At 36.0% G+C, this 15,014-nt stretch overlaps 1 protein-coding gene across 5 annotated transcripts in view; it reads right to left on the bottom strand.

Annotated features, from left to right (window-relative positions):
* Window positions 1-15,014, bottom strand: part of LOC139967531 (uncharacterized) — a 54,749-nt gene that overhangs the window by 7,421 nt on the left and 32,314 nt on the right. For 3 of the 5 annotated variants that reach the window (XM_071971430.1, XM_071971429.1, XM_071971431.1), the window contains 5 exons: window positions 12,559-12,699; window positions 5,530-5,707; window positions 4,212-4,284; window positions 2,352-2,450; window positions 106-170 (listed from right to left, as the gene is read on the bottom strand). In XM_071971430.1, coding sequence (XP_071827531.1) covers window positions 106-170; window positions 2,352-2,450; window positions 4,212-4,284; window positions 5,530-5,707; window positions 12,559-12,699 — 556 coding nt within the window. The remainder of the gene's footprint in view (window positions 1-105; window positions 171-2,351; window positions 2,451-4,211; window positions 4,285-5,529; window positions 5,708-12,558; window positions 12,700-15,014) is intronic. The other 2 variants (XM_071971432.1, XM_071971433.1) reach the window with 1 other exon arrangement.

The raw sequence follows: 15,014 nt of genomic DNA, 5'->3' as shown, positions 1-15,014 counted from the left end.
ACACACACACACATACACACATATTAATATATATATATATATATATAGATATATTTATATATATATATATATATTAAGACTAAATCTTCACATGAACAGACTCACCTTTCAGAATACACTTTATCACTTATTTTCAGAACAGCACTCTCTGGCAATAGGTTTCTTTTCGCCTATAAACAAATTAAAATTAAGAGAAAAACAAAATAATTAGATTGAGAAAAACTGTACAGTATTATGTGTCCATCACCAGATAAAAAATGTGTGAATCTTGACTGGGTCGTTGCAACCTACAATTTAAAAAAGGTTAACAGTAAATCAGGTGCTGTAAGCTATAAGGCAATTAAACTCATAGTCACATGACTAGTGACTCATCATTACATGTCATCTCATTTTGGACAATGTCCAGTTTGAGACATGGCTAAATCCCTGTAGAAGTTGTAAACCTACTGTTGTTGACACGATCTCAATACGGTTACATGCTTTGCGTACAGTACTACAAAATGAAGTCATCCCATACAATCATAACCCATCAACTTATGTACATCTATGTTACTTTGTACAGCTCATTGACAGTCAGCTGTCAAAAAATGATTTCAACTGCAAAATAGATGAAGTATTCTACAGAACACTACAATCATGTTCTGTGACACAAACACACTACAGAACATTAAAATCATGTTCTGTGACACATACACACTACAGAACATTACAATCAGGTTCTGTGACACACACTCCAGAACATTACAATCATGTTCTGTGGCACATACACACTACAGAACATTACAATCAGGTTCTGTGACACAAACACACTCCAGAACATTACAATCATGTTCTGTGGCACATACACACTACAGAACACTACAATCATGTTCTGTGGCACATACACACTACAGAACACTACAATCATGTTCTGTTACACATACACACTACAGAACACTACAATCATGTTCTGTGACACATACACACTATAGAACACTACAATCATGTTCTGTTACACATACACACTACAGAACACTACAATCATGTTCTGTTACACATACACACTACAGAACACTACAATCATGTTCTGTGACACATACACACTACAGAACACTACAATCATGTTCTGTGACACATACACACTACAGAACACTACAATCATGTTCTGTGACACATACACACTATAGAACACTACAATCATGTTCTGTTACACATACACACTACAGAACACTACAATCATGTTCTGTTACACATACACACTACAGAACACTACAATCATGTTCTGTGACACATACACACTACAGAACACTACAATCATGTTCTGTGACACATTCACAATACAAAACACTACAATCATGTTCTGTGACACATACACTACAGAACACTACAATCATGTTCTGTGACACATACACACTACAATCATTTGCTGTGACACACACACACAAACTGCAGAACAGTACAATCATTTGCTGTGACACACACACTACAGAACAATCATGTTCCATGACACAAACACACTACAGAACACTAAAATCACGTTCTGTGACACATACACCCAATAGCACAGTACAATCACGTTCTGTGACACAATGCACACTACAGAACACTGCAATCATGTTCTGTGACACATACTCTCCATATAGCACAGTACAACCATGTTCTGTGACACACACACACTACAATCACATGCTGTGACACACACACACACACCCCAATTACAGAACAGTACAATCACATTCTGTGACACACACACACTACAAAACAGTACAATCAGGTGCTGTGACACATACACACTACAGAACACTACAATCATGTTCTGTGACACATACACCCTGGGGTTCCTTTTTAATATTGGGGAGGGTAATTGCTGTAGGCATTTGTCATAATACCAATTAAAATATCCACAAGCCGGGACTACTAAACTAGAGCAAATGAAACAATTTAAAGATGATATTCCCAATGCTGAATCCTCTGCACAATATACAATGCTAAATCATTGTTACGTAGCGCCACCACCACAGTAGTGTTGAATGGGTTTGGAGTTATCTTGATGCCTGGATATACAAAGCTTTATGGTAAGTTATATTTCCTCTGCTCAAAGTTGTTTGCTAATTCAAACCTTATTTGCACTATTTACCACTTCTCCTTACTTGACCTTAATTCAATCTGGTATTTGTCCATTGTAAATCTTAGACTTTGAATCCAAAGGAATGCATAATGGCATCATATTAAGTTATGCTGAGGGGGAACCTTTCACAAAGACATACTTCAGTATGATGGGTTAGTATGCACCTTAACCTGGAACAAAGCATTTTCCAACAAAGAGACATAAAAGAAAACTATAAATCAGGTCACAGAATGATGACACTTACCTTTACAGGCACTTGGGGTTTTGTGGCCTTGGGCAATGTCATTGGTTTGATATCATTTGGCTTGGGCTTGGTAATGGGCTTTGGGGGGGGTCTTGGCGTCTACCGAGATGCAAAAATGCGAAAAGGTTACTTTACTCTGTAACTCTGTTTGCTCCGACAATTTAAAAAATATAAATATACATACATATGTAAAGTTGATGTTAATTTAGCAATTCAATACAGCTACTTGCCTTTATGGCTTGTAGAATTTTTTTTTCTGGTTTCAAAGCCAGGTCTATGGGTAACAGCTATACCAGTACTTTTACAAGATAACACTGTATACAAAGTATGTCCATTCAACTTAAAAGGTGGAAAACAACAGAATCATGATGTCTCCTAGGATCACTTTAAATAAAACTAGGATTAGATTCACCTGATTTCCATTTCTATTCCATTAAAAAAACTTGCTTTTCAACTGATTCTGTTTTCCAAACCCCATTAAAACTTCAATTAGCCTCTGCAAACAATCTACCTAAGAGGAATCAATTCCTTGAAACATTTAGCAAAAAATGGAACCTCCAGATGGTCAGTCAGTCCAAACTGATTTACTAGTGATTGCACTATTGGAGATAAATGGCTGAGCCACACATTGTTCTGAGGTGAGGAAGGACTGCATGTTAGATCTGATCTGATATTTCGCTGCAGTGGCTAGTATGCTACCAGCAGAAACAAATTCATTTTTAGCCTATCATGGTTCACTTCTTGGTTTCACAAACCCTACAAACCTGTGAGACAAAATGCATAACTTAAAGAGTACATGTATTTGGGAATTTGAATTATCTTTGCAAATATCTTCAGATGATGAAATAAATTGGGAACATACCCTGGACTTGTGTGAACCTAAGGATACTGCTATTGGAGGTTGATAAACACAACTACTCTACCTATATTGTGATGTTCTACAAACAGTAATGAGATAGCCACACCTAATGTAGGTTGATAAACACATTGATGCTTAAGTTCTATCATCAATAATGAGATATGCACTCCTACTGTGGGTAAACATATTTACCTATATTGTGATGTTCTATCACCAATAATGAGATAGCTACTCCTAATTTGAGATTGATAAACACATTGTTGTGTAAGTTCTATCATCAATAATGAGATGACCAGTCATAATGTGGGTTGATAAACACATTGGTGTTTAAGTTCTATCATCAATAATGAGATAACCACTCCTACAATAGGTTGATAAACACATTGGTGTTTAAGTTCTATCATCAATATTGTGATAACCACCCCTACTGTGGGTTGATAAACATATTTACCTATATTGTGATGTTCTATCATCAATAATGAGATAACCACTCCCACTGTAGGTTGATAAACACATTGGTGTTTAAGTTCTATCATCAATAATGAGATAATCACTCCTAATGTGGGTTGATAATCACATTGGTGTTTAAGTTCTATCATCAATGAGATAACCACTCCTACAATAGGTTGATAAACACATTGGTGTTTAAGTTCTATCATCAATATTGTGATAACCCTACTGTGGGTTGATAAACATATTTACCTATATTGTGATGTTCTATCATCAATAATGAGATAACCACTCCTACTGTAGGTTGATAAACACATTGGTGTTTAAGTTCTATCATCAATAATGAGATAACCACTCCTAATGTGGGTTGATAATCACATTGGTGTTTAAGTCCCATCACCAATACTGTGATAACCACTCCTACAGCGGGTTGATAAACATATTTACATGTAGTGTGATGTTCTATCACCAATAATGAGATAGCTACTCCTAATGTGGGATTGATAAACACATTGATATTTAAGTCCTATCACCAATAATGAGATACTCACAGCTATTGGAGGAGGCTTTGTTCTCTCCACAAACTTGTTACCTCTGAAACTATTGCCATCTGGGGCAGGCCGACTATAAAAAGAAAAGGGTTGAAACATGTCAAGTGCATAAAATAGCAACAGAACGTTATGCGATACAAATTGCAGCGGAAATTAACACAGAGATAATGGAAGAACAATACTGTATGCATAGACACCTAAAGAGTTAGCACTTGCTGGAATCTATCAATTCTATCTATTAAGGACGAAGTTAACCTGATTTTAAGGAAGTAACAAGGAGTATATACTGCTCATGTAGGTACTACAAACCTGATTCTAATGAAGTAACAAGGAGTATATACTGCTCATGTACTGTAGGTACTACAAACCTGATTCTAATGAAGTAACAAGGAGTATATACTGCTCATGTAGGTACTACAAACCTGATTCTAATGAAGTAACAAGGAGTATATACTGCTCATGTAGGTACTACAAACCTGATTCTAATGAAGTAACAAGGAGTAAATACAGCTCAAGTTTGTACTACAAACACGATACAAATAAAGTAACATAGAGAATTTACTGCTCATGTAGGTACTACAAACCTGATTCTAATGAAGTAACAAGGAGTATATACTGCTCATGTAGGTACTACAAACCTGATTCTAATGAAGTAACAAGGAGTAAATACAGCTCAAGTTTGTACTACAAACACAATACAAATAAAGTAACATAGCAAATTTACTGCTCATGTAGGTACTACAAACCTGATTCTAATGAAGTAACAAGGAGTATATACAGCTCAAGTGTGTACTACAAACACGATACAAATAAATTAACAAGGAGTATAAACTGCTCATGTAGGTACTACAAACCTGATTCTAATGAAGTAACAAGGAGTATATACTGCTCATGTAGGTACTACAAAACACGATACAAATAAAGTTACATAGAGAATTTACTACTCATGTAGGTACTACAAACCTGATTCTAATGAAGTAACAAGGAGTATATACTGCTCATGTAGGTACTACAAACCTGATTTAATGAAGTAACAAGGAGTATATACTGCTCATGTAGGTACTACAAACCTGATTTAATGAAGTAACAAGGAGTATATACTGCTCATGTAGGTACTACAAACCTAATTCAAATAAAGTAACAAGTAGTATATACTGTTCATGTAGGTACTACAAACCTGATTCTAATGAAGTAACAAGGAGTATATACTGCTCATGTAGGTACTACAAACCTGATACTAATGAAGTAACAAGGAGTATATACTGCTCATGTAGGTACATTACAAGGAGTATATACTGCCCATGTAGGTACTACAAACCTGAGTTTGTCTTCATGTATTGATTCCGTTTCAGATTGCCTTGTCCTGTGTCCTCTCTGTAGAGTCTGAATAACATTAGCCATGTCTGGTTTTGCTGCTTCTTGGGGGTGCCGTCCAGGAGGTGGCGGTGGAGGTAGTCTGATGGGCGCATCATGGTCCGTTCTGTCATAGTTATCCTCTGTTTGATGATTGTAATAAGGAAACAATTAATTGTTTTGATGTCAATTGAGAACTTTTGTTTTACCATATATTCAAGAACTATGACTAAAACAACCATACAGTCTGATGCGACGGACTTTACTATTACCCTACTTTCAAGTCTCAGTCAATTGAACCATGGAGCTATTATGATTGAACACTGTATAAATAAACATATAAATGTCCATCACAAAATATCATATACGCATGATATAAAGGCTACTTCCATGCTTTTGTAGCTGAATTTTAATACCCAAGGATGCATGCATGGACACCCAAAGACCCACATACAAATATTTCCCTGCCAAGATAATAAATGAAGAAACTTATATTTCAATATTTGCCACCATCCAAGTAAAAGGTTTGCTAAATTTCTTGAAGCGTTTACATTATTACAACAGTATAATACAGAGAATGGCTTCCTTATGCTGACAAGAGTCATATAGCTGATCTGTTCCACTCCAAAGGTTAATCAAAAGCACCAATCCCCCCCCCTCCCCTCAGAGCCCCTTGCTCCTGTGAGGATATGTTCAGAATGCAGCTACATACTGAGGATGATGTTGAACCAGAGATCAACTGTTGATATCATTTGACATAAGTTCTGTTGAAACTGTAACAACACACACACACCAAATGGAACAATGGACACTCGCAATGGAACAATGCAGAATGCAGAGTACATTCCATTCAACGTTCTTTTACCCAATAATGTCAAGCTCACAAATTTGAAGCTTTCAAGAGCCACACCACAACTGTCATTATAAGAAAGCCATTCTGCCATCTATTAACGATCGAAGATATGTTTAATGGTAGAGAATAAAAAACAAAGATGAATTTACCTTATAATATTTGTTAATGATACATGCTCTTTTGAAAATGAGTGGATGTCAAATTACTAAATACACGATACAGAATAAGAAAGATGGTGATGTTATTATCATGTTACTCACTTTATCAGAGTTAATACTCTAAGAGAATTCATTATTCTGTGCCTAATATTAAGCACAGAATATGATGATTACCAAAACAGAAAAATGAAGGAAAGAAATAAACAGGAATGCTAATGTCATGCAGCGAGATGATGTAAATTGTAACTTACATGCAGACTAAAGCAATGATGTCTTAATGTACATGCATGTATCCTGAAGACAAATCAACTACATCTCTTTGTAGGAAAATTGACCAGTTTGCCAGCTACACAGTACACACATTGACTTTGTGCCTAAATGTTAGAACCATTTATGCTTTTATTGTATTGCAACTCTGGGTAAAACCAAAGATTGAAAATGTAAGCCTCATTTTGTGAATAACATTGTGGATTGTGGGAAGGTGGTTAGACATATAGAGTATGTTACATAGAATCTCTACAGTACTATTACAGAGAACCAGAATGCTTTATTAAAGTCTCAAGCCTTGCTGAGGTTGGTCATTAATCATTACATGGCTAACTTCATCTTCAGTTTCATCAAATGAACCATTAAGTGATTTGATACATACATATATAGGTAATATTAATGAGAAATGTCAGCTGAATAGCAAATTTGACTACAGCGCTCTAAAACAGCTTTCTTAATGTGTAAATGTGTCCTGATCTTATTTGCATTTTGCATTCATGAGTAATGGTGGGTCTGAGAAGCCATGGGATAATCACCCACTACAAATGTTTCTTGATCTTATTTGCATTCTGCATGCATCCAGGGTAATGGCGGGTCTGAGAAGCCATGGGATAATCACCCACTACAAATGTTTCCTGATCTTATTTGCATTATGCATGGGTAATGGCGGGTCTGAGAGGCCATAGGATAATCACCCACTACAAATGTTTCCTGATCTTATTTGCATTCTGCATGGGTAATGGCGGATCTGAGAAGCCATGGGATAATCACCCACTACATTGCATACTGTAGCAATCTAGTGACTGTGTATCTCATAGTGACATGATATCATACACAATGTTCAAACAACAATCTCTCTGATGAACAGACTGTCCAACTAAAACTGCACACAAAAAAAAGGGAGATTTTGATCTACAAATATTCAACCGTATCCATAGCAACTAGCAAATAGAATTGAGAGTAATTCACAGTTTTAACAGTTAGTTTTGGAGTTAACTACAGTGAGGATTTATAGTTAAATGCACTAAATGAGCTAATTCATAGTGGCATCCATCAAACTCAAAGTGCAGATTGAGTTGTTTAAAGGAACCGTGGATGTAAGAGTCCCCGAAGAACAAATGTGTATGTAATACATGTTGTTAAGACACACGCTAAACATGTTTCAGTTAAATTAAGAGTCAACACAGGACAAGGAAATCTTCTTTAAAAACCGAGTATTGTAAACGCAGACTCAGCTGAACATATCAAAATTTATTTTCAATGACGACAAGGCACCGAAAATGGTAGTAAATTACGTTTAAGTTTTGAAGGTTTCACAACTTTTACAGGTTTGCAAGATTAAGTATCTAACTAGTTTCAAAGATGACGAAACTTCCATCGGCTTGTGATCATTTTGGTGTACTTGTTTACTAATCGATACTAAAGTCCAATGGGAATACAGGTCATTAGCTTAAGTAGTCAACTTCACAATCATAGTAAATGTTGACTATATCTACTTTGCTTGTATCTTATTAAGCAAGCTGATACAAACAAGTCTGTCAACAACTTCTTGCTTATGTAACATTCACCTACTTCTAAGGCTTTGGGGAGCTGTTAACATATTCTGATAGTTTCCCATCATTTCCATTAATACTCTGTCAAGTCTAATATTCAAATTTCATACAGACATCTTCAGGGCACTGCAGGCAATAGTAAAGACTATTACCAGCCAAAATTAACCAATGAAAATGAAATTCTAAACCAGAGCTTATTTAATGGCATTATTATAGGTCCGGACTAGTTTCTGATTAGACTCATGCTTTCACTCTCAAACAAGCCAATTGGTTTTATGCATTAGTTTCCATACCGAACCTAGACATTCAATATTACACATACAGTAATCGGATACACCTCATTCTAATAACTACATCTATAAGGATAAAACCATTTGGCACTTATAACAAGGTATAACACTTATAAATAAAGTTATATGTGCTTTCCTATAATAATGACAACTTTGTGTCCCACAAATTTAATACAATGTTTATATATTTCATTGGAAAATCCATTGATTTTTTATAATAATTGCATTATTTCTTATTTCTGATAGTTTTGGCTGCTATTAAAAAGTGGTAGCTCTAAGCTAATTTTTAATTCAACATTATTTCTCACTGCTTTTAAGCAGCAGGTGTAACATTCATGCAACCACTAGCAATATATTGTGTCATGTTCAAAGCAAGTTCAATGAAGAGAAAACCATGAAAGAAATGTATATCCAACATGTTGCTTTCATTTGTTCACAATGAAAATCAAATATTATGAATTTGAAAATGGACAACAATGAGTTGCATCAAATTAATGATCAATGGTGGAGGATAAGGTATAGGGGTGGAATGCATGTGGGTGCACGGGAGGGGTGAAATCATGGAGATGCAGGGAGGGGGTGGATGGGATGGACAGGGAGGGATGGATGGGATGGATAAGGGTTGCAATGGGGTGGGTGGGATGGATACAATAGCAGAAGGGCATGTGGGATGGATAGGGTTTGCAGGTGGAGAAGGGGTGGGTACATGGGAATGCGGGGAGGTGGTGGATGGGATGGATAGGGTGTGTAGGGGATGGATAAGGATTGCAATTGAGTGGGTGGGATATATGGGATGGCAGAAGGGCATGTGGGATGGTTAGGGATTCCAGTGGATGGGTAGAATGGATGGGGTTGTGGGATGGATGGGATCGCAGGATGATGTGACAGTGACTAGAATAGTAAGAAGTGATGAGGCAGTACTGTGCTTGATTGCTTGGTGGCTCATTTCTTTGGGCAGTATAGTTACTACGTAGCCATGAACTCAATATACAGCTAACTAAAGCACAAGAGTCTTGTGTGACTTATACATCCTCTGTGATGTATCTACCACTCACTTCATAGCAAACAAGACAACGATTGAAGTTTAAGGGTTGCAGAGCTTCAATTATCAATCTACCTTACGCTGTAACAACAGTTTGCCACACTATAAACAACTTTTGACAAAAATTTAAGGGGATTATTCAATAACCAGTAAATGTTGTAATGAAGAAAAAAGCTGTTGATTCACCAGTGGTGAAATGGATGATTAATGGTTTGTTTCATTTAAGTTGATACCATTATTTAATGAAATCAGTAATTACTGATAATTGAAGTATACTGGTGTTTTCAAAAGGAAAAGGAAATGGCCAATGACCTGGAAGTAAGGGGGTCAGCGGGAGTCAGTCAAAACAGTTAACTATTTGTTATAATATCAGCAAACTATGAATTTGAAATATGCTAGGAGGGGTCTGGTTTGTACCAAATACACTACAATGAATGATTCAAGCCTTGGAATTCCAATTTCTGTCCTGCCAGCTATTTGAAGTCAACGTGAATAATACAGATAAATATACACAAACTCCATCAGGCAAGCAGGAACACAAAACCTGTACCTTGAAATATTCATTAAACACCTACATCCTGGCATTCCATGATGTCATTAAAATCTAATTTTGTATAATTTGAGGAGCAACGAGTACTTGTTCTGGGGATGTCTTCAATTATCTGATGTTAACAGGGCTGTGAGATATAAAGCATACATCAAACTGCACGACAAAAACCAGCTAACGACATAACAATGAATGCACTTTTGAGAGGTCAAGTTAACCCTTTCATACTTTTAATCTTTGTCCTTTCCAATAGTATCATTGTGTAAGAATGTATGAATAAAAGGCCAAGTTATATATATACATATCACTATATATAGAAAAGTGCCATTCAATGCACTGTGTAGTTCATTGAACTCTCATAAAAGTGTAACCTAAATTAAAACAATTCATGGCGACTGAATCTGTTACCAACAAATCTGAGATTGAAATGAGGCCTTTGATGAAGCTTTACTCTGCAACACCTTAACATTTTATTGGTCATAAATACTTTAAAATCCTCCACTCTGGAACGTGTAATATTTGGAGCCGTTGTTTCAGTTCAGAACTTCAATTCAATTCATACTTTAATACACTGATGATTAATACAACAAGTTGAACACGAAATCACTTTTTAACTGACGTTAGCAGGTTACAATGAAGCTCTTTATGACTATCTCATAGAAAAAGACTTTAGTGAAAGTGAAATGTCTGTGATAGATAGCTTAATAATGAGTCACACAATGTTTGACATACTCAATTTGACATACTCAAAAGTCAATAAATTAGTAATTACCTCAGAACAGAGTTCTAGAGAGTTTAATAAGTGAGTCACAGGAAACTAATCTTACCATAATCATTGAAGATTGAAACCAAGGTTTCATTTTCAGAAGAAGAAAAAAGATATCAATACTGAGTCTTAATGCTAACTTGATTGTAAAGACAAATCCCAACTTTACACTTGCCTTAAATTTAAAGTGTTTAAAGCTGTCGTGAAGCTTGCATTGAATTTAGTTTGTGGAAAGCTGTGCAGAGAATGTAAGTATCAACACTGTCTATGGTTAGACTGAATTTTGCACTGGTTAGATTTTTCTTTAAAGGGTGTGAAGACCCGCGCAAAAAGAAACGTCTAATGCCGGTAATCTGACCTAGTTTCCAATGAGGTGTAACAGAAGTGTTAGACACCACCATCGATCCCAGAAAATACACACACAGCTTGCTACCGTCGGTAATTAGACATTAGTGTACAGTCAGTAAATACAGCCGCGGTTAATACCCACAGCACAGTGTACAAACGATACAGCGATGAACATCTCAGGTCCAGCTAAAGATAACAAGGTATCACGTTTCATTACTGTCTGCATTTTGTAGCGACAAGCAGAAAACTTCACTTGCAAGCAACGGAAAGTTAACTTTTTCGGAGCGGGGTAGGCGGTTGAGGCGAGTCTTCAATGCCTTTAAGACTTTTTTCTGTTCCTTGAGGATGCAAATTCAACAGTATGACCTTTTCCAGTTGAGAGACTGATTGGAAATGAAGTAAGAGACAAAGGTACAAATTTGAACCCTCGATGCAACACTCACTGTACAGTAAAAGACCAGTTTGGCCCCATAAAAACTCAGATGAGAACTGGAAGCTTTATTTTAAATCCAGTCAAATGAAGATTTTGAACCACATTACATTTGTAATCAAATATGACATTGAGATGTGGTTGTGACTAACGCAGAAAGAAGTGAAGAATAATTTTGAAAAAACTTTTTAATACCTAGCTATGACCCACATGTGACATGTGCAAGATCTTGAAAATGGAGCTGGTGGGCACTGTTCTGCGATATTTCAAACATAGATCATGTGTTTAAAATATAAACACATCCTTACTTCACAATGTCAATATTTTCACAATGTGAAATAATTGTCTCAACACACCTATTTTGATCTATAACTATAGTTAAGAGTAGTGACTAGTCTCTATTAGGTTCTTAATTAAGGCTAATTAGGAAAGGTTGAAATTAACAGTTGTGACAGGGTGCAGCAGCACAGCAGTAACTTACATAAATGGATGAAAAAAAGTTAAATAAACAGGCAAAGAAGATAGATGATTTAGAACAAAAACATGCTGTTGTATGCAGATATGTGGCAAGTATGAGTAAGCGAGGTTACTCTGCTTGGAATGTAGTACCATTCCTCCTAAATTGAGTGAGAGCTTCATTTTTACAATTGACGTTTTTACAAGCAGTGTTAAAACCGTAGCATGATTAGATGACAAGTCATGTAAAACATGTCATGCAGAATATCATGCATGCCACTCACTGACACGCCCGGGCTCTGGAAACTTAGGCCTGCTTCCCGGGGAATTTGGAAGCATTCTTCTTCTAGTTTGAGGAGTTGTGCGGCTTTCGGGGGAGTGGTTCCTGTAATGTCTTGACGGAGGGTCAGAGTTCACCCTCTTACCTACCAGTCACAATAAATAGAAATCATGAATATTCTCTGCATTAACATCAATTTTCGACATAATATTACATCATATTCTTCGTTCATTAGATAATAGAATCAATTTTATGTATTTATCCCATAGAGACAAATACAAGCTTCCTTTAAGGAAGTTTATTTCAATCATTGCTGAAGTGATTCGCTTCAGATTACACATAGCATTAATCTATTTTTGTTTTTTGCATTTTCTTTTTTTGTGCCAACTTTTTGCATTCTTTCAGTTTAGTTACATATTTGCTTTCATTTCTCATTTTTTTTTTTATATATTCTAGATAGAGCTGTTCAGAGACTTTGTATGGATATACAATGATCAATTACAAATGATCAATTACAAAATAGCTGTAACAGATCATATACCTTCAACTGACAAAAACTTGTAACAAAATATAACGATAACTGTAACAGCTCATATTTCCTTCAACTGACGTAAACTCATATTAAATATAACCATTGTATCGATTGGCTCATACAACTTCAACTAACATAAACTTGTAAACCATGCTTTGACAAGTCAAAACAGGGACTTTGTATCAGTCACTGCTTCTCAAAAAATGAAATGAATATATACACTTTTCAGCTTTTAAGGATATTTCATCTTAAATTTATCCATTATTACAGTAACTTGACACAAGAAAAACAGTAATCAGCAGAAGACATGCTAGACAAGAAAGGGTTTAATAACACTCAAACAAACAAAAGATAAGCAATTATAAATGTCACAGTATAACATATGATGTACTGTACATATGACAAAATGCTACACAAAATTAAGGTACATTGCAAGAAATGCTCCTTACGGAAGAAGATGAAGAACATTTGTTTTCAATGAGCTGAACAACAGTTTAAGCAGTATATTATTTGATGTAGCATTGGGCAGTATATTATTTGATGAGAGTATGGTTTTTGAAAGTGGTAAATTTACTGACAGAAAATGTGATCAAAGGGAGCGAAAAAGTCCTCATATGTTGGCGAGTGAGATGTAAGGTTCACGTTTTCATCAGAAGTAGCTGCTTAAGTGATGAATGAGATTCATATTGAGCTGTCCTCACATGTAGCTACTTAAGTGATGAATGAGACACATACTGTGTTGTCCTCAGATGTAGGCTACTTAAGTGATGAATGAGACATAAACTGACCTCACATATGTAGGTACTTAAGTGATGAATGAGATTCATATTGAGCTGTCCTCACATGTAGCTACTTGAGTGATGAATGAGACACGTACTGAAAGGTCCTCAGATGTAGGCTACTTAAGTGCTGAATGAGACATATACTGACTCCACATGTGGGTACTTAAGCTATGAATGAGATTCATATTGAGCTGTCCTCACATGTAGCTACTTGAGTGATGAATGAGACACATACTGAGCTGCTCTCAGATGTAGCAACTTAAGTGATGAATGAGACACAAACTGAGCTGTCCTCTCATGTAGGTACTTAAGTGATGAATGAGACACATACTGAGCTGCTCTCAGATGTAGCAACTTAAGTGATGAATGAGACACACACTAAGCTGTCCTCGGATGTAGGTACTTAAGTGATGAATGAGACATTTACTGACCTCACTGTTGTCACATGTTTTAATAGGTTCAGTTTACACACTCACAATCTGTGGTTAAAACAAAGAGGTCTTCCATGGCATCATGCTGCCACTCGTGCAAGTTTGATGCCATGCCATGACACCAAACTGTCTTACATTAATACTTTATTTACATTGTCAAAGATTTATATGTGTTAAGTCATTACTGGTTAATGTAGGTAAATAACCCAACCCCCCCCCCCCCCCCGTCATCCTCCCACTCTTTTTCTTGCATGCTATCGTGGTTCCAACTAAGAAGAAAAATCACTTCCTCATAGACAGTAACACTCTTGATGGTCTGCACAAGACACTGGCTCTGTGTATTTTTATGGTACTGTATTGCTGACTTTGTTGCATACAGTAGCTATTTGGAGGTAAACTATGTAACCAAGGTTAGGGTTATGCTGTTTAATAACTATCAGGCAGCAAATCCCTATATAATCATTTTGTGCCAGGGAAGGGCAGTAGCCATTCTTATTTGTGTACTGTTCAAATCACAGACCAGACCACAGATGGAAAAAAATGGAAGAGAACTTCAGCTGTTTTGCTCGAAGTTATACATGTCCAAATCAAGAACATAATTTAATGAAGTACAGTAAATCAATTTTCTATTATTGATTTTACAGAACACAATGTTTATATCATGTTTTTCACTTTAATTATCTACTCTACTATTCTAACGTCACTCTAACAATAC

Source organism: Apostichopus japonicus, chromosome 5, assembly GCF_037975245.1.
Source record: "Apostichopus japonicus isolate 1M-3 chromosome 5, ASM3797524v1, whole genome shotgun sequence".
NCBI lineage: Eukaryota > Metazoa > Echinodermata > Holothuroidea > Aspidochirotida > Stichopodidae > Apostichopus > Apostichopus japonicus.
Note: the sequence above shows the minus strand (reverse complement) of the source record. Positions and strands in the feature narration are given on the sequence as shown.